We start from the raw sequence: 23,564 nt of genomic DNA, 5'->3' as shown, positions 1-23,564 counted from the left end.
AGAAATTTAAAAGTTTTCAGACGATCTCCAAAATGGTGGCCTAGGTAAACACGGCTCACCTCCTTGCACAACCACATCAAAATTACAACTAAACTATAGAAAAACCATCACTCATAACTAGCAGAAACTGAACTGAAGAGAGGTCCTGCAACACTGGAACCGAAGAAGAAACCACACCCACCCTGACTGGTAGGAGGAAAGGAGACATGGAGACGCAGAACAGGCTGGTCCCACACCCATGCGTGGTGGAGAAGATCAGGAGGGGTCTCTCAGGAGCGAGGGGTCCCAGCTCCACACCAGGCCCCCCAGCCTGAGGTTCCAGTGCCGGGAAGATAAGTCTCTGAGGCTTCTGGCTGGAAAAACCAGTGGGGACTGAGTTGGTGGGAGAAACTGCTGGATTCTCAGGCAGTTCATCTTAAAGGACCTACACAGACTTACTCAGACTCACTTCCACTGAGCTCCAGCACTGAAGCAGCAGCCTGAAAGGAGTCAGTTGCATACAGGGAGGAGTGAAATGTCTGGCATCAGTGTGAGAGCTGGGGGACAGCTTTCTCCAAGACAGAGCTGCTGGCAGAGGCCATTGCTCCTCTTCTCAGCCTACCCACACAGAAGCACAGAGTTGGATGGCATCATTTCCTGAGACTCCTCAAACCTGGTTCACAGTGTTGCCCAGGTGACTCCTTGAGACTCTGTCCCACCCAACTTAACAGCCCATCCCAGTGGTTAACAGTAGCTTTTCCATACAAATGACTTGTCTTGGCTCATGCTCGTAATCTTCCTAAATCATCTCAAATAAGCAGCAGCTGGCTTCAGCAAGCCCCCATACCTTTATATGTGGCCCCAGGCCCAACACTAGCAGCAGGTGGCCTCGGTTCACAGCCTGGTCTCGCTAGGGAACCTCCAAGTCCAACACAAGAAGCAGTCAGCTGCAGATCGCTTTACAGCTTATGCCAAGTGACTGAGACAGAACACAACCAGGCACCACGGCCCTGCTGAAGTAAGCCCAGCTCTGTGGAGTGGGCCCCTGTACAGTGGATCCTCTGATCCTCCTCCAAGGGTAGAGGATGATGGTCAGTGGTCACAGACAGTCCTTGTAGCTGACTGGCCTGGGTAAATTCCTCCCATCGACCTGCCAACAGTAATCAAGGATCAACTATAAGAGGAGGGTATACTCAGCCCACACAGAGAACAGGCTTCGAGTACCCAGCTTGGGTGGTAGGGGAGGCTGTGCCACTGGACCCTACAGGACACCTACTACATTGAGCCATGCTACCAAGTCAGAGTCAAAGCAGCTCTACCTAATACACAGAAACACACACCAGGAGGCTGCCAAAATGAGGAGACAAAGAAACATGGGCCCAAATGAAAGGGCAGAACAAAACCCTAGGAAAGGAACTAAGCAAAATGGAGATACGTAAGCTTTCAAATGCACAGTTCAAAACACTGGTTATAGAGATGTTCAAGGAAATTAGTGAGGACCTCAACAGCATAAAAAGATCCAGTAAAAAATGAAGGATATGCTAACTGAAATGAACAACTTACAGGGAAACAACAGTAGAGTGGATGAAGCTGAGAATAAAATCAATGACTTGGAACATAAGGAAGCAAAAAACAACCAATCGGAATAGCAAGAAGAAAAAAGAATCCCCCCAAAATGAGGATAGTGTAAGAAGCCTCTGGGACAACTTTTATCATTCCACCATTTGCATCATAGGGGTGCCAGAAGGAGAAGAGAAATAACAAGAAATTGGAAATCTATTTGAAAAAATAATAAAAGAAAACTTCCCTAATTTGGTGAAGAAAATACACATTAAGTCCAGGAAGCACAGAGAGTCCCAAACAAGATGGACCCAAAGAGGCCCACTCCAAGACACATCATAATTAAAATGCCAAAGGTTAAAAAAATAGAGAATCTTGAAAGCAGCAAGACAAAAGTTAGTTACCTACAAAGGAGTTCCCATAAGACTGTCAGCTGATTTCACCAAAGAAACTTTGCAGGCAAGAAGGGATCGGCAAGACATATTCAAAGTCATGAAAGGCAAGGACCTACAACCAAGACTGCTCCACCCAGCAAAGCTACCATTTAAAGTGGAAGGGCAGATAAGGTGCTTCCCAGACAAGAAAACACTAAAGGAGTTCATCATCACCAAAGTATTACTATATGAAATGTTAAAGGGACTTAAGAAAAAAAAAGATCAAAACTATGGGCAATAAAAGGGCAGTAAATATATATACATCAACGACTGAAGCTAAGTAACAAACTAAGCAAACAAGCAGAACAGAAACAGAATCATAGATACAGAGAACAGTTTGATGGCTGCCTGATGGGAGGGAGGACTGGGGGAATAGGTGAAAAGATAAAGGGTTTAAGAAGCACAAATCAGTTGTTACAGAATAGCCCTGGTGATGTCAAGTACAGTGTAGGACACAGAGAAACCCAAGAACTTGTACACGTGACCCGTAAACATGAAGAAAGGTGTGGGCATTGTCTGAGGCGGTGGGGGTGCTGGGTGGGAGGGGAGGGAGAAAATTAATAAAATGAAATTTTTTAAAAAGAAATTAAAGAAAAAGACAGTTACAGAGACTCAGCCCCAAGAGAATACATTCCATGTTACCAGGGTTCTCCTTGTAAAAGGGAGTAATGAAGTGAACCTCTACATAAAAACATTAGGGATTTACTACATGTATTTGTATCTGCTCCAATGTATTATCACCCTGGAGGCTCTAACGAGACAGACCACTCAGTTGAGACATGATAAGCATTTTGTAATTAAGGTACAGAAAGAAGTAAGGACAGAATTTGTATGTAGCACAGAAATTGTCTCCTATCTCCAACAATGTCTCCATTCTTAAATGGCTTCCTTGTATTTAAACATTTCATGAAACTAAAGCCATCCTTCTGGTTCTATATGTTTAAATTTTATTTATTTAGTCATTTTTTAGAGAGTGGGGAAGGGAGGGAGAGAAACATCAATGTGTGGCTGCCTGTCATGCACCGCACCCCCCCACCTGGCCTGCAGCCCAGGTACGTTCCCTGACCGGGAATCAAACTGGTGACCTTTCCATTCACAGGCTGGTGCTCAACTCATTCAGCCACACCAGCCAGAGCACGATGACCAGGTGATTCTCTAGATTTTATATCGAAAGGTAACACAGGTGCAAAAGCACAAGTGAGCCAGGTGAGCCCACTGGAGCAGGAGAAAATGTGCAGGCTTCACCTGGTCGTGGCACTGCTCATGGCAAGGCGGAGCAACAACTGGCCCGTCGGTCAGAGCGCCACCCAGATTCTCTGCCTCGTACTTTTGAGTGAGTTTGACAGGTCTTGTTCCAGATTACTAATCTACACAATATAAACTCAGTAATCCAAAGAGGTAGTAAGAAACGAGAAAGCAAAGTCTTCTTCAAGCACACAGCGACACACTTTCGAACACATTGTGTTTCAGTGAGGGGAATAAACCCCTAACCCTTTACCTCAGAAGCTGCCAGGGGGAAATGCTTGTTATCTGTGCGGTCTTCCTCCTCCTCGTCCGGCGGGGGCTTTGCTGGAGGCGGTGGGCGTTCCCTCTGCAGGGAGAAAAAGTCGTATTTAACTCACTCTTTTTTTAAGTATCTAACTTTTTGTTTACTTTAAAAAATATATTTTATTTATTTTTCTTAGAGGGGAAGAGGGGGAGAAAGAGAGGGAGAGAAACGATGTGTGAGAGAAACATGTTGCCTCTCGCACGCCGCCAACCAGGGACCTGGCCCACTCCCCAGACATGTGCCCTGACTGGGAATCGAACTGGCAGGCCGCTACTCAACCCATTCAGCCACACCAGCCAGGGCAGGTTTACTCTTATCTAAACCCTTGGAAATGAAAAAGGTTAATGTAAAGCACTTCCCAGAGACCGAACTCAAGGTTTCGTGTCTGTACAGAGAGAGAACCCTGCGCATGAGCACACTTCAGTTAGCATGCTCTTTGCTTTTTGATGTTCATAGCAGAGAATATAAACATCTTTTTCCTATCCTTGACCGCAGTGAGGAAAATCAGCACTGAAAACACAGAACTGCCCTGTGAGAACATGTCCTTCCTATACTGATCCATACGAACTCCATGTAAATCAATCAATCAATCAGTGTGGGCTTCCCGTCCACTCTAAAAGGAAATGGCAAGTCCAAGCAGTCAACTTGTCAGGGCTCTAACAAACCAAAGGCATTAAGGAAGTAAAGAGGAAAGCAATCCGGGACTAAAACATCCATTCCTGCTCACACTCCGGTGCCGTTCCCGTTTATCAGCGAAAGCTCAAATGGGTTTTTGGTACTCAGTCACCTCCTTCAACGATTACTATTATGTATCATTAGCATTTGAAAACCCTATTTCATCCAGCCTATTTTTTAAAATAATATTTGTCAGTTCTCTGCCTGAGAGAAGGGTTGGCAAGCTTTTTCTGAAAGGGCCATAAAGTAACCATTTTAGGCTTTGCAGTCAACTTGCCACTGTGGTACAAGGCAGCCACAGAAAATATGTGAGCGGGGCTGTGTTCCAGTAAAACTTTATTTGCAACAAGAAGCAGCTGTTTGTGGCCTTAGTTTGCACTGGAACAAGACACTCGCTGCAGAGGGATTAGTTGGATCACGGGCAGACAATTTCAGGAATATACAGAATGGTCTTTGGTGGAAGAAAGCTAAAGAGCGGTCTGCCTCTGTACCTGCAGGACTGCCAACACTGTTTCTGTTCCAGAGCTTGGTGATGAGTGTTCCTCCTGGGTAGGCAGTGGGACCTGAAAGAGGAGCTGGCTGCCGGTGCACCCCCTGACCTGCAGGTTAGTTCACTGGGAGAACAGGAGCATTTAAGTCAGGGCAGAGGTGAATGCTGACTTATGTGAGAGCTTCAGGGAAATCTGCAGGGAAAGATGGTTCTCGTGTACCCGGAGCCGCCAGAGTTAGCCAGCATTTGCCATCTGTGATCTCTATCAAAACTTGTTTCATAGATTGAGTACTAGCCTACGAACCAAAGGGTCACTGGTTTGATTCCCAGTCAGGGCACATGCCTGGGTTGTGGGCCAGGTCCCCAGTAGAGGATGCAAAAGAAGCAACCACACACTGATGTTTCTCTCCCTCTCTTTCTCCCTCCCTTCCCTCTCTAAAATTAAATAAATGAATCTTAAAAAAAAAAACCCTGCTTCACTGCTTGATATTATATCTTGGTAAGTCGGTTATTCCCATGGTCCCTGGATCCATATGGACACCCACAGGCAACAACTTCAACACAGGTTCATACATTCAAGCCAAACAAAGCAATTTATATGAGATTCCCACTAAGTCCCACTTCCTCACCCTTCCTTGCTCCAGAGGTGCCACCTTGTAAGGAAGGGATACAAAAGCAGCAGGCCCATAATCTATAACAGTTACCCAACCTTGGGGCACAAATAGCTGAGGAAAAGTAAAATGAAATGCAACAACAAAGGACCCATCCTAGGCTTTGCAACCTACAGGAGCCTAGAAAGAACAGTATGAAAGCCTCTTGAGGGAGCAATCACCAGAGACACTGGCAGGAAAGAGAAGCATGATCATCTAATGCCCAAGCTTTGGCCCGGGCCCTAGAAGTACTGCACTGATCTGTACACACCTTCCATTCTGTTGATTAGATGCAGAACAGTTCCACAGCCACAGTTCATTACCAAGGGCCAGGAAGGTGCCAGGGCCGTAACAGACTCAAATGAAAATGGCAAAGCATGCACCCTAAATGCATTAGTCTCTACTCAGAAGGACTACAGGAGGCTGGCTCTTCAGAGCAGGATGGAACAAAGAGATTGTAAATCAGAGGCCAAGCCCCACAGGAACTCAGTTACACAGGGCTTCCTTCAGTAGCACTGTACTCTTCTTGCAAAGCCTCCAGCTCCCTCTAATGGGCATCACCTGTAAGTACCACTTAAAGCAAAGTCTTCCTCCACAGGTGGATTTGCTAATTCATTTGTTCTTAACAGTGAAAAACTGAAAACAAACAAACAAACAAACACCTCTAGCTCTGTCTACAGAGCTACTATGCTGGTGGTGCTCAGCACAGGCACTGGCCTTCACCACTCATAAGCTTTACCGGTCTCTGATCATACACCCTCTCTGTGGGCTCCCACAGACTGGCCGGCCTTTCCAAAACCCACACTGAAATGCGGGTCTGTTCCAGGGCAGGGTGAGGAGCCTGACACAAAAGAACACCAAGAAACATCAGGCCACTCCCAGGGCACACCTGAGAAGCCCAAGCATCACCTAGCAGCCAAAGGCCTGTGAAAATGGTCATAAGCCAGATTCAGACCACAAGGGAAAAGCCAGCCTCTCCAACAGGAAGAAATAATATACAGATGAAAATATGCCTCAAGGTGGGATTAGCACTGGGATCCTGTTAGAGTAAGGGCCAGTGTAGTAAAAGCCCAGGGCCCAAAATCTCAAATTACTGTGTTTGCCAATGCAGGAAGGAAGGTTGCAGGAACACTGGGTCAGGCTTAGGTTCACAGTAAAACCCCAGGAAGAAAATGGGGTAAGAAAGCTGGAGAACAATGCATGAGGCCAGAAGTAGAAGCAAACAGCAGACAAAGAAGCAGGACAGGAAGGTGACCTTGAGAAGGAAAAATTCAGAGCTGCCCTCATCTTACTATTTCAATGGCTGGAGGGGTTGTAACTGGGGAAAAATAGAAATGCCCCATACTAAGACGTGCGATGTCTAACTAAACCTTGCCACAACCCTGCGGAATATAGAAATCTGTCCAAATCCACATGGATAATTCTTTGAGGGCAAATGGAGGGTGAGCATGTGCTCAGGGGTGGACAAGAACTTATCTCGGGAGCCCTTCCTCTGTCAGAGCTGCTTTCCAGAAAGAAAACAAGCTATGCAGCACAGGCCCCAAACACAGAAGCAGCTTATGGCTAAAAAGAAATAAAATGCCTCAATTTGCTCTAAGATCAAAGAGTAAAAAAAGATGCAAATGGATTATATTGAAATTGGAATAACCAAAATTCTTCCTCAGTATGGCCTGTGCAGATAAGAGCATACTAAGGAACACGGAGCCGTGGCAGAGCCCCGGGACAGGGAGTAGGGCCGGGCCTCTGACTGTGAGCCAGCACGAGGGCTCACACCCTCCGCCCAGCACCTCCAAATGCCCAGGGGACAACAGAAGCTCCAGGCTGCTGAGGGCCCCAGGCCACCTACAGGCCTCACTCCAGCAGCTTTCACTGCTGCGGCATCAGCCTCCTTGCTGCCAGAGTCCCGGTCTGATGATCGCCCGCTGGCCACGCTGTCCAATGAGTGGCAGGAGACGGCGTTGCACAGCGCCTCGTAGGGACCCTCCTCTTCAGTGCTTGCATCAAAATCGATGATCAACTCAGTCACTGCCTTCTCCACGTCACCTGAAGAGGAGGTTGAAGGGCAAGACAGTCAATGAAAGAGCACAGTCTCAGATTCCCAGCCTCTGCGACAGCCCGGAACCTGCTCAGTAATCCGAACTAACAGACACTAACCCAGGGCAGAAAAATGAAAGACTGCTTTGATCCACACACAGGAATAAATAGTGTTTCAGCTGCTCTTACACCCTGAGAAGTGAACCAATTTTTCTCTAACTCAGAATGGAGAGCCCTTGACATCTATGAGGGGTGCCTCCGAAGACCTTCAAAATGCCCAAATACCTTGATACCATAACATACACCAAAATGCACCAAAGTATAACTAAAACAACTTAAGTAACCCTTGAAATTCTTAGGAAGCACCTGCACATGCTCGAGGACGGCAAGCCTTTCCGAGACGGCAGCGTGCGCCTGTCAGCCTCCCGCACTGGGTAACAGAACCTCGGGGCCTGGGACCCACACCTGTGACCAGCAGTTGTGGACCAGGGATCTCTGGGTCACTTGCAAGGAGTCAAAACCGGAACTGTAACACCCTGGAACACTAGGAGCTTAGTGAACTACTAATCCCATTACTAGTGGATGAGGCTTAGTAGATTTACCCTGAGACTTCTGGGGTATGGAGTCTGCACTGGGGATGACAGACGGCTGGGCTGTGGGCGTTTTATCTAGCTCTTTCGCAGTTCTTTTTCCAGTCATGTGATCTACGTGGAACGACAAAAAAAAAGCTGCACCAAATACAAATGCCTTGGTCTGGCCAGTGTGCCCTCTGCTCCCCCAAAAGGGAGGTGGACTGTACCTTCAATTAGTGCTGCTATCTGCTGGCTCTTCTGAGAAGGCAGCTCCCGCACCGTGTCTAGGGCAGTCAGTCCACGGTTATCTTTTATGTTGACGTCAATTCCTAGAAAGGTAACCAGGTGGACCCGTGGAGTGAGCATTTTCAAGTCAGCCTCAGAGAGGGTCCAATTCCAGGATGCCTAATACTCCTGGCAGCACGTGTGACATTTTTCATCCAAAGCCATTTAATCCGGCTATTCAGGAACAGTTTGCACCCTTGCAATCAATCCGTGGAGACATACATACATGGGGTTCAAAGGCAGCCAGCAAAACTCCCCCTCTGGGGAGGCCAGGGGAAACAGTCCCCACCCTGCATGCTGTGTAGACAAGAGCGCTGCCAACCTCTCACCTGCAGCCAGCAGGATTTGCACCACATCGGTCTTGCCAAACAAAGCAGCCTCATGCAAAGCACTGCCCTTCTCCGTCTGGAAAGCAAACGAGAGCGCAGAGCAGGATGTCATCAGAACAGTGACCCAGGTCTGGCGTGGCCACGCACGACAAACGGGACAAAGACCAGAAGGGACAGGAAAATAAAATACGCCACACAAAGTCCTCTGTCATTATCTTTCCCATTTTTCTTGTCTGGATTCCAAAACTATAACCATGGACTGTGTATCCAGGGCGCCCAGTGAGCCACCAGCACGCCACACGTGACCAACTGCCCAGTTACCCTTGGAGCCACCTATGGGTAAAACAACTCAGAACTCTACCTGCCTGGGTGGAAGGAATAATGAGAAGTGCAAGGGAAAACACACCTCCACTTCAAGTGTAGTGTGGTCGATGTGAAGCCTAAGGAACGGTCATTCAACTGAACACAGAAGACGCACGACCAAAGGAAACTCTAAGTCTCCAGTCGGCAAATGGAGTCGACGGGGCGTTGGAGATGCTAGTGGTGGCAGTAAGAACACAAGTATAGGAAGATAATGAAATTTTTCTAGTTTTGAGAACTTGTCCACAATCACATCTTTTCAGGGTATAATGACTATATATTACCCCTGAAAAGAAACAAAAATTAACAGACTCACTAGGGGAGTTTATTTGTCTCCAAAGCCTCACAGTAAAATGAGTCAACAAATGGAAGCATCTGACATGGGATGGAAACGTGCTTAGTAAGGCAGCCCAAGAGCATGGTATTGTGGCTTGTCCGAAACGACTAGGTCCCTTGGCCTGGGAGGTCTACGGCCCACTACCTGGTAGTTGCTGTCCATGCCAGCCTCCAGGAGCACCTGGACCACAGCTCTGTGGCCATTCCTGGCTGCCAGGTGCAGAGGGGTGTGCTTCTTAGTGTTGCAGCTCAAGAGGTTGGGGTGTGCGTTGAGGAGCATCTTCACCACCTCCAGTCTCCCGTAGAGCGCAGCCAGGTCCAGGGGCGTCTCGAATTTGTTGTTGCGCATCGTGGGGTCTGTTAGCTCCTCCAGGAGGACCTTCACCACCTCCGTGTGGCCATACTGTGCTGCGCAATGCAGGGCTGTCTCGTTGTCATTGTTCTAAAGAGTTATGAGCAGATCAATCAGAAAGGTGACTGGCGGACTGGCATACAGCTGGGACAATCACACATAAAACCACTGAAATTTAAATGAGAAAAATAGCAGCAATACTTGGGGACTAAGAGAAGTGAGTCAGAATTCAGGCTCACTCCCCGGGGAACAAGTCCGACTGCTCCGACCAGCGGCCTCGTGCTCCAGTTCCTGCAAGAGGGGAGCAGCCACCAAGCTTTCCTCTTTTCGCAGTCTCCTCTGCTGTGAGGAGGTGACTCCAGGTGGCCCAGAGAGCGAGCTAGGGAATGTGGCAGGCCTTGGGTAGAAGCCCTGGCACAGACGAATGCCAATAATATCACTGCCATTGATTCATTTTAAACTTCAACTGGTTTTACAATTTATACTTCATTGACCCTGCGGTTCTGATTCTGGATTTGTTGACCACCCATTCTCTCACACATAAGCTTTTTTGAAGAGTTTGTCATCTGCTTAGCTTTCTGCATGCAAATCAATCAGCCAATGACGGTAACACAGCAGAGCACCAAAAATCACTCTCAAGATATCAGCCAGCAGCCATTTCCAGGGGAGGGAGGCCCTCGTGGTCAGTCACAGAGGAACAGGGGACCTGGCACTGGCCGACGCCTGCTCCAGGAGCCTGCACCAGTCAGTGCGTGCATAATCTACGGCACAGGGAAGTGTTTCTTACAGGAGAAAGATTCAGGCAGACACTGCAAAGTTTTGTGTGAAAGGTGCAAAATATTCAAAATTGTAACACTGCAATTAATTCAAATTGACAACCCAATGGTCCCGGATTGCCAATTCTGCTTCAAACTAAAGTAGAACATGGGATAAAATCTGTGCTTTTTCAACCATCAGAAGCAAACTATTCCAATGATGCTCTTTCTTTTACTACTACTGACAATTTACAATTAGAACAGGAATAAAGTGATTTCCATGCCCCCCCTTTTTTAGAAGCACTAATGAAAATGATTTTCCCATGAGATTTTGAGATTCCTGTATTCACACCCAGGAGGCTTTTTCAGGGAAACAAGGCTGACGAGGAAGGCTGTTCATCAAGTCATATTATGCACCTTTCAGTGGTCAAAAGGTAAAAATTAGGTGTTTTCACAACTGCTTTATTCGATTAATGATGTCAGAAGGAACGTGCATGCGATCCCGCCTGCTCTGAGCTGGCATCTGACTGCATCATTTTTTCCAGCTGCACTGAGTATACCAGAAAGATCCAGAGCTGCTGAGAGCAAGGACCCTAAAGGCCAGAATGATAGTGAAGAAAATGTTAAAAATGAAGTAAGGACAAAAAGGGCGGTAGTAGGAGCTCATGCAGGATAAATGCACACAGATTAACAGAGGACACGGCACGGAGCTCAGACAGGGCACAGGAGAGCGGCAGCTGAGAGCGCACACAGCCTCCACCGGCCACGGACGCAGGTCGTCAGCGACGCCTCCCCCACAGGGGCAACTTCATGGCAACCTAAGTACGGAGGGAAGGGGAAATGCTGGGCTACGCATGAAGCAAATCCATGGGTTTCCGTGGGTTTTCCCTGAGCCAAGCCCCCTTGGAAGGCCCAAATGCTACGGAGCCATGGCAGCAGTTCCCGAGCCAACCGAGAAGCCACTGTACTTTCTCAGGAGGACAGGACGGCTACATCAACTACACTCACAGCAGCTTCCTGCAGGTGATCCTGGGGCCAGGGGCAGCCCAGGACGTTTAAGAAGATTAGCAGGGTTTTACATTTCCAGATTAGCATGACAGCAAGGGCCAAGAAGGTCATCTTATTCTTATTATTACAACTCCACCCCAGAAAACCTTGTGTAGGCTGAAGCAGATGCTGTTGTCTCTTTCAGATGTTGTCTCCCAACCACCAGAATAAACTGTCCTTGATCTTGTAAAAAGTATACCATGAGGGCCTGAACAACTGTAAAACTCTAAACTATCCAGAATAAAAATAGTCTTCCTTATTTGTTTGTTTTTGTCAGAACTAAGACAGCTGCCATAGAGCTGCCTGCCAGGCGAATTTCCCGCCTCTGCTAAAAATAGCCTAATTAGGCGGCTTGTCTTTCTTCCCTCTCAGACATGCATGTCCTAAACGGTCAGGGTCTTCATGAGACTTCCAATCAGGGAGCAGGAGGCAGCGGCAGAGCAATGCAGGCTACCTGCCTGAGCCTGTCTACAGGGCCCCCTCTTCTCTGACTGTTCAGTGAGCTGACAGCAGGGCGCCCCCCTGGGCTCACTTCTGTCACTGCGACCTTCACTCTCCTGGGAGCCAGCAGCAGCCCCGTCTTGGCTCCTCCTTTCCTAAGGAGCAAGGCAGAGAGCACAGGAAGAGGCTCTCTCCTGTTGCTTTCTACCCTAAGCCCTTCCTTGTTTCACAGCCACCAGTTTAATAAACATACTCTCAAAAAAAATTTTTTAAAAAGGCCTAACCACATCTCTGCAGAATGTCATGCTCATATTCACAGTGTTGGAAGCATCTTACTTCTGTTTCAGTCTTGCCAGACATGGTCTGTTAACTGTGACAATCTTGAGTTTATGTCTGTGTTAACCACATCTCTTGACGATTAAACACAGGCCATCATGATGAACTCTTACTGTTTCTCCTGTGAGCCTGACAACCAGCAGGGCAGGAAGTCACCAAATGTGGATTCACGGACCCACAGGCAAGGGAGAGACCCCGAGGAGCACAGAGACTTCTAACCACCTGGAACCCTTCTCCTCCATACCTCCCAAGTTACAGTGCAGGTGCTCAAGGCACCGCAAGAGTCCCCGGAATCATATTACTATGGATCTGGACCGAGGAAGGAGACTGAAATGAAATATTCCACTTGTCCCCAAAGTCTCTGCACACACTCTCCATTCCTGGCCATCTTGAGACCCCTTTCATTCTTCCTTGCTATGGTCAGTACCTCTAAGACAAAGTACTCCACGTATTTTGTCTGGAGACCTCATTCGATGTGTGAATCCATTATATTTATGCTTTTACACACACACACACACAGTACAAGCAGTAGAAAACTATATAGAAACATTTCCACGGCCTTTCTCTTCTAGGAACTATTCAAAACCATCAGCTCCCCGGGCTGAGGTGACAGCCCAACTGCACTCTTGTTCGCTGCTGACAGATACCTATGTGAGGGGCCCTTGGGCTACGGCTCTCTGTAGCAACAAGAGTACAGGCTCGCAAGTACACCAAAACTGGAACAAAAGGACAAACTGGGTCTGCCGGGATTCAGAGGATAAGGAAGAGGCACGCCGACAGCGTCCGCCAGCGAGAAGAAGTCAGACTTACTCACAACACTCTGGGAGTGTAGGGAGTGTGAGTGTAGGGAGACAGATGTCAAGCAAGCGCAAGAAACCGAAAGTCAGTGGAACCCCGAAAGAGGCTGCCAAGCAGCAACTCTGTTTGTTACTAAGAGAAACCAACAAACAAATGGAGTAACAGGTAGATGGCCCACCTTTTTGGTGAGAGAAAAAGATTCCTGCTCTGGGTGGAAAGTTAGCTTGGATCAGTAGTTCTCAAACTGGCTGCACTTTGGAATTACATGTGAACCTAAAAGTAGTTAATACTAAGTCCCACCCCAGATTTGCTAAGGTAGCACCTCAGAGGGTAAAGCACAGTTAAGCTATTATGATAAAGGTTACAACTGAGAGAGAGAGGAGAGGGGAGGAGAGGGGAGGGGAGGGGGAAGGAAGGAAGAAAGAACATCCTCAAAAAGATCAGGGATGGCTATAATAAAAAAATAGCAACATAAAATAAATTAAAAAATAAAAAGCTTACCAACCCAGTGGGCACCAGCTCAACCAAGCATCATCCACCACCATCAAAAGGGACACAAACTGACCTCATACACCTTGTGATGTGATACTGGACACTGAAAAGGAGGGAATCACTCCGGTGGCCTTGCTGCCCGAAATGTACAACCTGAACTGAGGAAATACCAACAGACTCAAACTGTCGGACGGCCAACAAAACAGGTCTATGCTCTTCAAACTCTAATAGTAAACTATCTTTAAGTGTATAGAAAAACATACCTACCCCTAAGACTAATTTGACTATTGCTCATCTTACAATATTCAGACTAAGTTAAAACTACTGTCAAAGGGAAAACCATTTCAATTCAATGGCCCCATCGTAGCTGAGGATGACTCATACTTGGACGGATTAAGCTGCCTGTGGCCGGGAAAGACTCCGTGCATGGAAGGGAAAACGAAAGCTGATGAAACGGCCCCTGCTCCCTGGAAAGGCACCCGAGACTTTACTTCCCCGGAAGCCGGATATGACTTAGCAGCAGAGTCCTTTAGCAAAGCAATTCCCAGACACAAGCTAGGTGCATTAACACCCATGGTGTCAGGTCAAACCCGGGGGTCAGACTCGAATCACCCCGAGAAGAGCTGGTGTTCTTAACACACCAAGACTGCTGTGTCCCTCAATGCCTTTGCATCCACTGCTCTGGGTGTGAAGAAAGGGGGAGGTGAAGGGCAGTATCTCTAAATAGAGAAGTGTACTTTCATTCCACTTAGACCATGTTCTTTTATGTGTGCAGAATCAAGGGATAGGAAAAACGCTTTCAAGAACCGAAGTCTTACTCTTTAACCAGAGCTTTATAAGCTAACTGAACCAGCCACGGAACGGGAAAACAATCATTTCAAGGTGCCTCCCTTGAAGACAGGAACCCTGAAGAGACTGAGAAATGTTTCATTAGGCTTCACCTACTAGTAACAAAGAATAGATTTCAAAATGCACTTTCCTTTTAAAATCGGATCTTGGGGGTTTGGGGAGAGGGTAGAAAGGGGGCACATGGTAATGGAAAAAATACCATAAATTAATTAATTGGTTAAAATTAAATTAGGATCTAAAATATTACTAGTTACCAGATATTTTTACTTTATGTACAATATCTTAAACTCCAAAACAACCCAGCAAAGTACATGGTACAACCCATTTTACAGAAGAGGAAACTGAGGCTCAGAGAAAGTAAGTAACTTGTTTAAGTCAACAAACCAAGTTAGTGGTAGCAGAGAATTCAAGCTCAGGTCTGACTTGAAAGACAGTGACCTGTGAGTTCTCCACTCTACCACACCACTTTCCAAAAGGAGGAGGGGGGGGGGGAGAAGAAAAGAAGAAAAAGAAGAAAGAAGGAAGAAGAAGAAGAAGAAGAAAACTAAGATAGAGGACCTTCCCATTTTGAAGACCAGAAGGCAGAATTTAAAGGGTGGGCCCCAACAAAAGCTAACATGTCCCACTATCCCAAATCAAACTGCTCTACACCATTAAAGCCCAACAATTGAAGAAAATCTTCCATAGAGGATGCCTAAGTGAAGCCTGTAGAAACTTTATTTGCTAAGTCATTATTTGTCAAAGAAAAACATGGCGTATCTGCAGAAGCACCTTATGTTTCCCTTCCCTGAGCTGTGTATTCAGAGCAAGGAAAGGCAGCTAACGTGAGCAATGCAATCAATGACTTGACCAAACACCACCATAATGTTGCCAAAAGGCAAACCTCATGTGAATGCAACTCAAATCAAAAACAGCAGGTGGCAGTGCTGAGGAAAGAGGCTAACACCACCCCCCAGCCCACAAACTTTCCACCACTGTGGTGAAGGCCAAGGCCACGGGGCAGTGAGGCTGGCTGGGCTACTCATCACAGCCATTTGCCAGAACCAGTCCCAGCCTCACAGGGAAGGAGCCAACGCAAGTGTCCTGCTCGGCCCTGCAGCTTCATGTCCAGTTTCAGAGCCCTTCCAATGGCCAAGAGTGACCAGGCAGAGACAGAAACTACTGGCTGGGGAGAAGGGACTGAGGCGTTCAAGTCCCAGGCAGAAATGCACAAACTCGGAGAAAAGAGGGGGAGGGCTCACAAGCAATGGCTTTGAGGTCACCATGCCCCGCCTTCTCCTGCACCTCCATCAACCACAAGCTCCTGAAAACTCAATTCCATTTCAATAGAAACAAAGAAAGCAGATTAATTTTTTTTAATCCAGGAATTAAAACTTAATCACTTTTTTCCTGGGCTTCTTAAAAAGTAAGCTAATTTGTTTAACATCTTTTCATTGCATTTTTCTTTTTGAATTTAAATGATTTTAGAAATCACAATAGCAAGTTATGCACACAATATGGTCCTGTATTTTTCCACCATTTCTGCCACTTGTAAGCTTTTCAGACATTCCAGGAAAAGCACTCAACCTTCCCAGAATTAGTATGGATTTTAAAACCCAAACCCAAACCCACTGCAGCTGCATTTCCCCGCTCCCAAAGCAGACAAGCCGAGGCAGAGGGGCTGAAGCGGACAACAGTCGGGGTGATGAGAGGAGCCCGGGCGGGCGAGAGTGGAAGCCAGAGAGGACCAGAGAGAGTGTGCAGCTTGGAGAAATGATGCAGAGAAACCCTGACAACAAAGTACACACCTTGGCATTGATATAAGGGTCAAAGGGGCCGTACTTTTTGAGTTCTTTGATCTCAAGAGCATTCTACAAAAAGGAGAGGAAAAGAAAATGTGATGACAGAATGGATGAAACACATCAGAGCAACCGCACAGCCCCAGGGAGACCTGACACTGCACCAACTCAGACCTGCCCCCTGGGCCCCTCAAAAGGCAGTTAATGGGGAAGTTAATGGGGGCCTCCAGGGCTTAGCACTCATCGCCCCATCTTATCCAAGCACCCAACTGAAACCACACTAATGGTCCTTAAATAAATCAGTGTAGTGCTTGGAACTACTACCTAGATCCATTAGGTTCTTCAAGCCATTGCAGCCGTCTTGCCCCAGCCCCTGCCCCACCGACCTGCCTGCCAGGTACTCAAAGCACTAGGCTGGTGTCCCGCCAATCACCCTATCGACGACAGCTACTCTGGGCGGGAGGCAGTGTGAGCAGGACAAGCTAGCACACTCAAGTGGCTCAAGAATCCAAGCAGCTGGTGTTCCAAGGCAAAAGTGAGCAAGAGGATTGATTAGAAGTGGTTACTGAAAATTTCCTAAATGAGAAGAACTTTAATGGGTGGTTAGTTTTATTTCAACATTGAGGAATATTACTTAAAAGCAAACTTCCTTATAAATTTCCTCCAGATAAGAGAAATTACAATCACTTTAGCCAGGAGGAGTAAATTGCATTTTGATTCTAAAGAGACCATTTTCATTCCTAATGAAAACAAACATCCTCATTGATGACCTTAAATGTCTGTTGCTCACCTATCCAAAAATTACTACCCAACACGGGGAAGGGGGGCTGATCCACAGTGACACACACACAATCTCAAACTGGGACACTTGGGAGAACTGCTGTCATTTCCTCAAACCTCAGAGTGAAGCTGCCTGCCTCGGAACCAGAGTCAGGCTCTTAAACAGCTCACCGAGAAGGTGCGAGGTCTTGCTGATGGATGGACTCTACCAGAGTGATCTATTTTTTGAGGAAAAATGCTGATTTAATTTCTAATTATGCAGGTAATTTAACAATTTCCTCTCAGCAAAGTCATCAGGAAAATAGTCCTAAACTTAAGTGAAAAAGACAGGAGAATGGCTTGTCATATAAGAGAACACCCATCTCCTCAGATCGAAACTGCAGGGGTGTTTTATGGGAAGCCTGTCCAGAACATGCACAGTTCAGGTGTAACTGTTCCAAAGTAATAAATGTAAAGAAGAGTACCGCTTAAGTCTCTGGCTACTGGGAGGTATTTTTACTCAAATGCTGCCTTATTTTCTAAGAATTATCTCTGCTTTGTCCAAGCATGGGCACTCTTAAGTTAACATTAGAAGGCATCATGGAAATGATCTTCGTTCTGTTGACTCCCAACTTCTGCTCCCATTTCAGGGAGCTCACTCTCAGCACTGGCTGGGGTCCCTCCGTCTCTGCGAGTGGGGGTGTGTACGAGACAACAGCATTGTTCACACGGTACAGACATGCACGGGAGGATTTCTGTTTACCAGCTGAAATTGCAATGCTGTGTCAATGGCACAAGTGCAATTTGCAATTAACTAAGCCCACCAGCTTGAAATTTTGCAGAATTTGCATTATTTCAAATTTTGCATGAGGTTAGCATTATATTTTTATTATAGTGTTATTCCACATCTGCGTAACTCAAATGCATATAAAATGCATCCTCATGGAATAAGATCTGCCTGATGCACTGAGAGGTGCTGGGAGGAAGGGAACCACTCTCAGGCATGGGAGAGCCCGTTCCCTGAGACCTGAGCTATGGGACCGAGACAGCGATGGGGTTGCTGAGGCCTTGGCTGTAGCTGAATGGAAGAAAGCTTCCCTTCCTCCCAACCTGTTCATTGACTTTGGTGTGTGAGGGCCCTTGATGGATGAGCAGCCGCACTATCTGGGCATCTCCTTTCCAGGCTGCCAAGTGCAGAGGGTAACAGCCTTTAGAATCAGCCACATTGGTCAGGGCGTCATTCCTCAGAAGAACCTCGACCACATCCCTAGAAAGCAAAAACCAATTATGAGTTTGCAGAACTCAGGAGTCCTTCCCACTAACAGCTCTTTATACACGTGTATACCAGCACAGAGCACTTTCACAGCTACCATCTCACTCAGCTCCCCTATGTCTACCTGAGCTCGTCACCCGGCCTCTCCCTGTCATTCCATGAGCGACGTGTGCAGCCGCCGACGTGTGGCTGAGCCATCTGCGTCACACAACACTGATTCTTCACCTCCCTGTTTATCTAGTCTTTCTGGACAGTCCGTCCATTTTCCGTTATTTTGAAAAAATGTCTGGTCCTCTGTCCAAGCCTCGCACCGTTTCCTTGTTTGTGATGTTTAAACAGCATTTAGGGATAGAATTTACATAAAAAGTCATGCAAGACAAACATCATTATTCTCCACACTATTCAGAGAGTTTAGTGATGTGGGAGCTGAAAGTGGGCGGGCAGAGCACAATTAAAGCTGCTGCAGACATAAGCCAGACACATGTGGTATCATTTGCTACATCCGGGAAGGACTCGGCTTTCTTCTTGGTAACACCACTAATTAAGCAGATACAAATGTATAATTATCCCCATGCACATGAGGTCAAGGAAAATCCCCACTGTAAATAAAAACAGCATCTGGAGATCAACTTGGCTAATAAGCTAGTTAGCCAAGAACTCTTTTAAGTTCAAGAGTCACTTTAAATTCAGGTTACCCCACTGTTTAAGGGGGGGCAGGATCTCTACATATGCGCATTTCTTGTTATCTTTGTCTAAAATGACTAGAGAAAGGACGTGATGATCACATTCAATATATTTTAGAAAAATTTAATGTTGAAGGTAACAATCATTTTCTCTTTTCGGCACATGAGGCTGGGCCAAATATTGCACAAGTGATACAAAACACCACACCGTGGTGAGGTCCCTGTTCCTCACTCAGGAAAGTCTAAAATGGTTCCAATCATCCTTCCTCCATCAACTAAACTTCTGCTGCTAATCTTATACGGTATCATGCCTCAATCTCTATTCTGTTACATTCTGTTTCCCACTCTCCCATATCCTGGCACGTCTACTCACTGTACCCACAACCATGCCTGCCCCCTGGTGGAGCCCTCCCACTGCCCCTTACCTGATTGGCAGGGCCCTCATTTAGCTGCCAATCATTTAAACCTGTGCCTTCTCCTCCTAAACCCCCAAGCACACCTCCAGAAAACTCCCACACAAATCCCACCCAATGCCCAATAAGCTCTCTATACTTAAGAGAATTAAATAGGCCTTATTATGCATGTATTTCTTTCCTTAAAGATGGTTCTTGTCCATTAGGCTAATTTTATAAGGAACAAATGGCAAGCTAAAAGACAGTAAAAAAAAATAACTACTTTAACAGAAGGAAAGTTTCCCAGGACCAGTCAATCTATTTTCAGTTTATAAACGGGCTGGTTACCTGGCAGATTATCCAGCCCCTTTATGGCCTGGCCGCCCCAAACATGGTCATCATATTCAGATGACTGTGTGGCACTGCACCATTTCGGGGGGAGAAGAAAAGGTCAAACTTAACCTGCAGTCCAAGTTTATGAGGGGTTCAAGTTTTTGAGGGGCAAAGTAGGGAAGGATGTTGAAGTTGTCATACATTAAAGAGAGATTTGGGAATTCTAGTTGGGCTAAATTTAGTTTGTTTTTCTCAGTGTGACTACTTAGTAATCCTTTGCAGGAACCGAGAAGACGGCCAGAAGACCTCCGCCCTGACGGTGGGGCAGGAACGCCAGTACTTACTTGTGGCCATTCAGAGCGGCGTGGTGCAGAGGGGTGTAACCGGTGCTGTCGACACAATTCACGTTGGGCCCTCTCCAGATGCTGCAGAGAAGGGAAAAGAGCAGAGTCACAAACCAAATTTAGAGACCCCTAGCTGCTTGGAAAAGAACCCTGTGTGGTGTTCAACCAAACTGGTTACTTCCGCATAACTTCTGGCAAAGGACAGCATCAATTTATCACAGAAACGCACAGCACCAAGAGTGCACAATGGCTTGCTAAGCAAGGAGTCAAGTGTCAAAACACCAGAGTCATCATTTAAGGGTGTGTTCCGCACCCTCCTCATCTGCAGTTTCATAGATTGCTCAGTCTGGGACCAGTGTCACTGAACACTCGCAGGGCTGCAAGAACAGCTCACTGACAGGTCATCAGAAATATTGCTGAACCAAGCCGCTCGGCCAGTCACGGGTGTTGAGCACTCACCTCACTCTGGCGAGAGGGCTGGAGAGAGACCTCCACAGACCAGAGAGATAACCAGGACCATTCCACCACAAGGACCCAGATCAAGGAACCCACATTCATAAAGCGTGAGGGGATGCATGTTGAGATGCAGGAGACAGTGCTTTCTTTTCTTCATGAATATGTCTTATTGGTAATAAAAAATAACAACAGGATCTACAATTTCAGTGCCTTATTGGATCAAAAATACTATACTAGGAAGGGTGAAATATCATCTTATTTAATCCTGAAAGCCTCAATTCTGATTTCTGTTCACACCTTACTGCACTGGCCAGAGCTTATAAAATACAGTAAGTAGTAGAGGGCAGCCTTGTTTTGGCCTCGCTTGTAGTGAGAATTCCTCTCATGTGTTGGTGGCTGGTTTGAGATAGGCACTCTGTAACATGTAAAAGAAATATCATATTTTTTCCTATTTAAAATGTTAATAAAAATAGTCATTTAATTTAAATGTTTAATTTTTCTGTATCTATGGAGATAATCAATTTTTCACATTTAACCAACTAATAATGTTGTTATCAGTAGGTTTCTTAATATTGAAAACTCTTTCATTCCTGGAATAAAACAAAACCTTATTTGGCCGTTCTCCATTACGGCCCTCTCAGTGAATTCTACTTGAGAGTATATTATTTACAATTTTCACATCTGCATTCATAAGTGAGCCTGGTCTATTGCTATTGGATGGTATTAATGTTAGGTTTCGGTCACAATCTGCTGGGTAGATATCTACCCAGTTCTATATTCAGGAATCAATGACACAGTGCACTAACTTGGAAAGAATCACCAGTAAAACCACCTGAGCCCAGAGCCTTTATGTTGAGATTTTGGAAGCAGCATTATTTATAACAACAAAAGTTTAGAAATAGAGAAATAGCCCAAAAATCAATCAATAGAGAAATGAATTGATAACTAAGGTATAAACACATAGTAAAATTTCATATATCAGTTATATTGCTATGTAATAAGACATAATAGAGATTAGAATATGATGTTAAGGAGAAAAAATTATAAATGCTGTACAAAAAATATATGAAGGAAATTTATCAGGATAGTGGGTTGAGTGCACAACTATACACAACCTCCTATCTAAAGTTCTATGAAGTGACAGAAGTAATTCTCACCCTACACCATAGACAGACAGACAGAGTCAGCTGAGAAAATAAGAATAGTTGCCATCAACTTAACTGACAATACTGAGGAATTCCTAAAAGGCAGACATCAGACAAGGGTGGATCTACAGAGACACACCCCAGAAAAATGCAAACTAAAATAATCACATACCATTTTCTACCCTCTCAAACTGGTAAAAATGAAAATAATGACATTGTAAAGTATTTATAAAGATCAGGAAAACAAGCACTCTTAAACACCCCTAGCAGAGTTTAAATGGGTGAATTCCTGTGGGAAGACAATCTGGCAGCACCCGTTAAAACAAAAACAGGCGTTCGCTTTGAGCCAGCCCTTCCACTTCCAGGCCGCTCTCCAGCGGAAACTCCTGTACTGTGCAGAGTCCTGTCTCGTACAGGATTGCTTCAGTGTAAGAACGAAAACTAAAATTTTCAAGTCCATCAACAGGCCAGCAGTTAAATATCGGGGACACTCGTAAAGTGAATTATTATATAACCATCAACGACAAGGACGAAGGAAAGGAAATGAATTGGCCCTGCCTGTCCTCACAATGGAAGACTTCCCAAGACACACTTCACCACAGGCAGGTGTGAACGAGAGGCCGCCGTGTGACAGAACAGGAGCCCCACTGTGTGCGTGTGTGCGTGTGTATGCTCACACACCCCTGTGGAGGCGCTGGGAAGAGTGACATGCACTCATGTTCTGCTCTGTGTTCTACCACAGTTCAAAATATCTACGATGAAAATGCAATCATGTAGTATTTTCATAATAGTTTTTTAAAAGAAAGGGAGAAGAACCCATAGACAGGGAAAAGACAAAAAACAGATATGCTAATAATAAATGTCTATATACATGAGACAAGGGCCACTTTAATAAGCTTGTAGGTGTCAGCCCTAAAAGCTTAAGAGAAATTTTCAGTGAAAAGAGAGGATATGTGCACTTTGAAACACACATTACCTGTTCTTTATCAAGGATGCCGGGGACAACATCAGGAGCCCGGGGTGCACCCTGGTATCCTCACCTTCCATTAACTTAGATTCCTGTAACACCTTCCAAACACAGAGCTAAGAAGCACACTTCTTCACACTTGTGTGATAATCTCACGTTCTAACCCAAAAATTACATCCGCATGCCTGACAATGGATAAATGATGCAAGGTGAAGTGGATCTGGAAAATCTCGGAGGAACAGTTTTCAGACTTGCTTCCCAGGTGCCCCCCCAAGACAAAAGATCATCATTCTACTACAAAATAGGTTAACACTAAAATCTAAAACCAAGTCATTTGCCCCAAGTCACAAGCCAAATCAGCAGCAGACCCAAATCTCTCATTTATGGAGCTCTTGGCATTTGGCCAGACGAGGACTTCAGGATCCACTGGGACGAGAGGCGGTGAGTATGCAGGAATAGAAGGTGTACATAATTCCACAGCAAGACGGCTGGACGAGATCAAGAGAACTTGAGAAGGGGAAATACCATATGAATTAGAACAGTCGGGAGCACAGGGCTTTCTGCAACTAGTGCTCCATCAGGAATGTGTTATTTCAACCATCTCAGTTCAGGTCCCAAAGCAAAACTAAGACTTAGACCACCTTGGCTTTTCACAAAAAGGCAGGACTGAGCAAGTCCTCTGTCACTTTCCAACTTCTGCCTCCACATCTCTGGTTTAGAGATGGTTGGTCTGGACACCCTAAACCCACAGTAAAACTACCTCAGAACAACTAGAAAAGACAAGGAAGAAAGATAAGGGCTTTCCTGCAAAAAGCTGGAACATTTCCAAATAGTACAGACTCCCCCGACACCTAGTTTTTCTCTAACTAGCATTTCATCTAAATACCCACCTAGAAATTTGGGGGAATGGGGAATTATTAAATAAAACCTAAATGAAAATGGAGAACTGTAGTTTCTCTGCTTGGAATTTTAGCTTCAGGCAGGATGGCAGTAACATCCCCCTCCACCCAAGTTTCTTCCTCTCTGGCAGCCCAAGAAAAGGGCTATTTACAGTCTAGGCCTCCTCCTGATCACAGCTATCCTATTAGGTGTTTCTCCGGCAAATACCAAA

The 23,564-nt window shown here is 45.9% G+C and overlaps 1 protein-coding gene across 8 annotated transcripts in view; it reads right to left on the bottom strand.

Annotated features, from left to right (window-relative positions):
* The window catches only part of ANKS1A (ankyrin repeat and sterile alpha motif domain containing 1A), a 191,465-nt gene that overhangs the window by 91,813 nt on the left and 76,088 nt on the right, over positions 1-23,564 (bottom strand). For 5 of the 8 annotated variants that reach the window (XM_036023971.1, XM_036023972.1, XM_036023973.1 and 2 more), the window contains exons 2-10: positions 19,886-19,966; positions 17,971-18,127; positions 16,111-16,173; positions 9,399-9,695; positions 8,558-8,633; positions 8,171-8,272; positions 7,974-8,075; positions 7,184-7,380; positions 3,472-3,564 (exon numbers count right to left, since the gene is read on the bottom strand). In XM_036023971.1, the coding sequence (XP_035879864.1) occupies positions 3,472-3,564; positions 7,184-7,380; positions 7,974-8,075; positions 8,171-8,272; positions 8,558-8,633; positions 9,399-9,695; positions 16,111-16,173; positions 17,971-18,127; positions 19,886-19,966 (1,168 nt within the window). The remainder of the gene's footprint in view (positions 1-3,471; positions 3,565-7,183; positions 7,381-7,973; positions 8,076-8,170; positions 8,273-8,557; positions 8,634-9,398; positions 9,696-16,110; positions 16,174-17,970; positions 18,128-19,885; positions 19,967-23,564) is intronic. The other 3 variants (XM_028508894.2, XM_036023974.1, XM_028508892.2) reach the window with 1 other exon arrangement.

The sequence above is a fragment of the Phyllostomus discolor genome, chromosome 4 (assembly GCF_004126475.2).
Source record: "Phyllostomus discolor isolate MPI-MPIP mPhyDis1 chromosome 4, mPhyDis1.pri.v3, whole genome shotgun sequence".
NCBI classification, from domain to species: Eukaryota; Metazoa; Chordata; class Mammalia; order Chiroptera; family Phyllostomidae; genus Phyllostomus; species Phyllostomus discolor.
The sequence above is the reverse complement of the archived record's forward strand: the minus strand, read 5'-3'. Positions and strand labels throughout refer to the sequence as shown.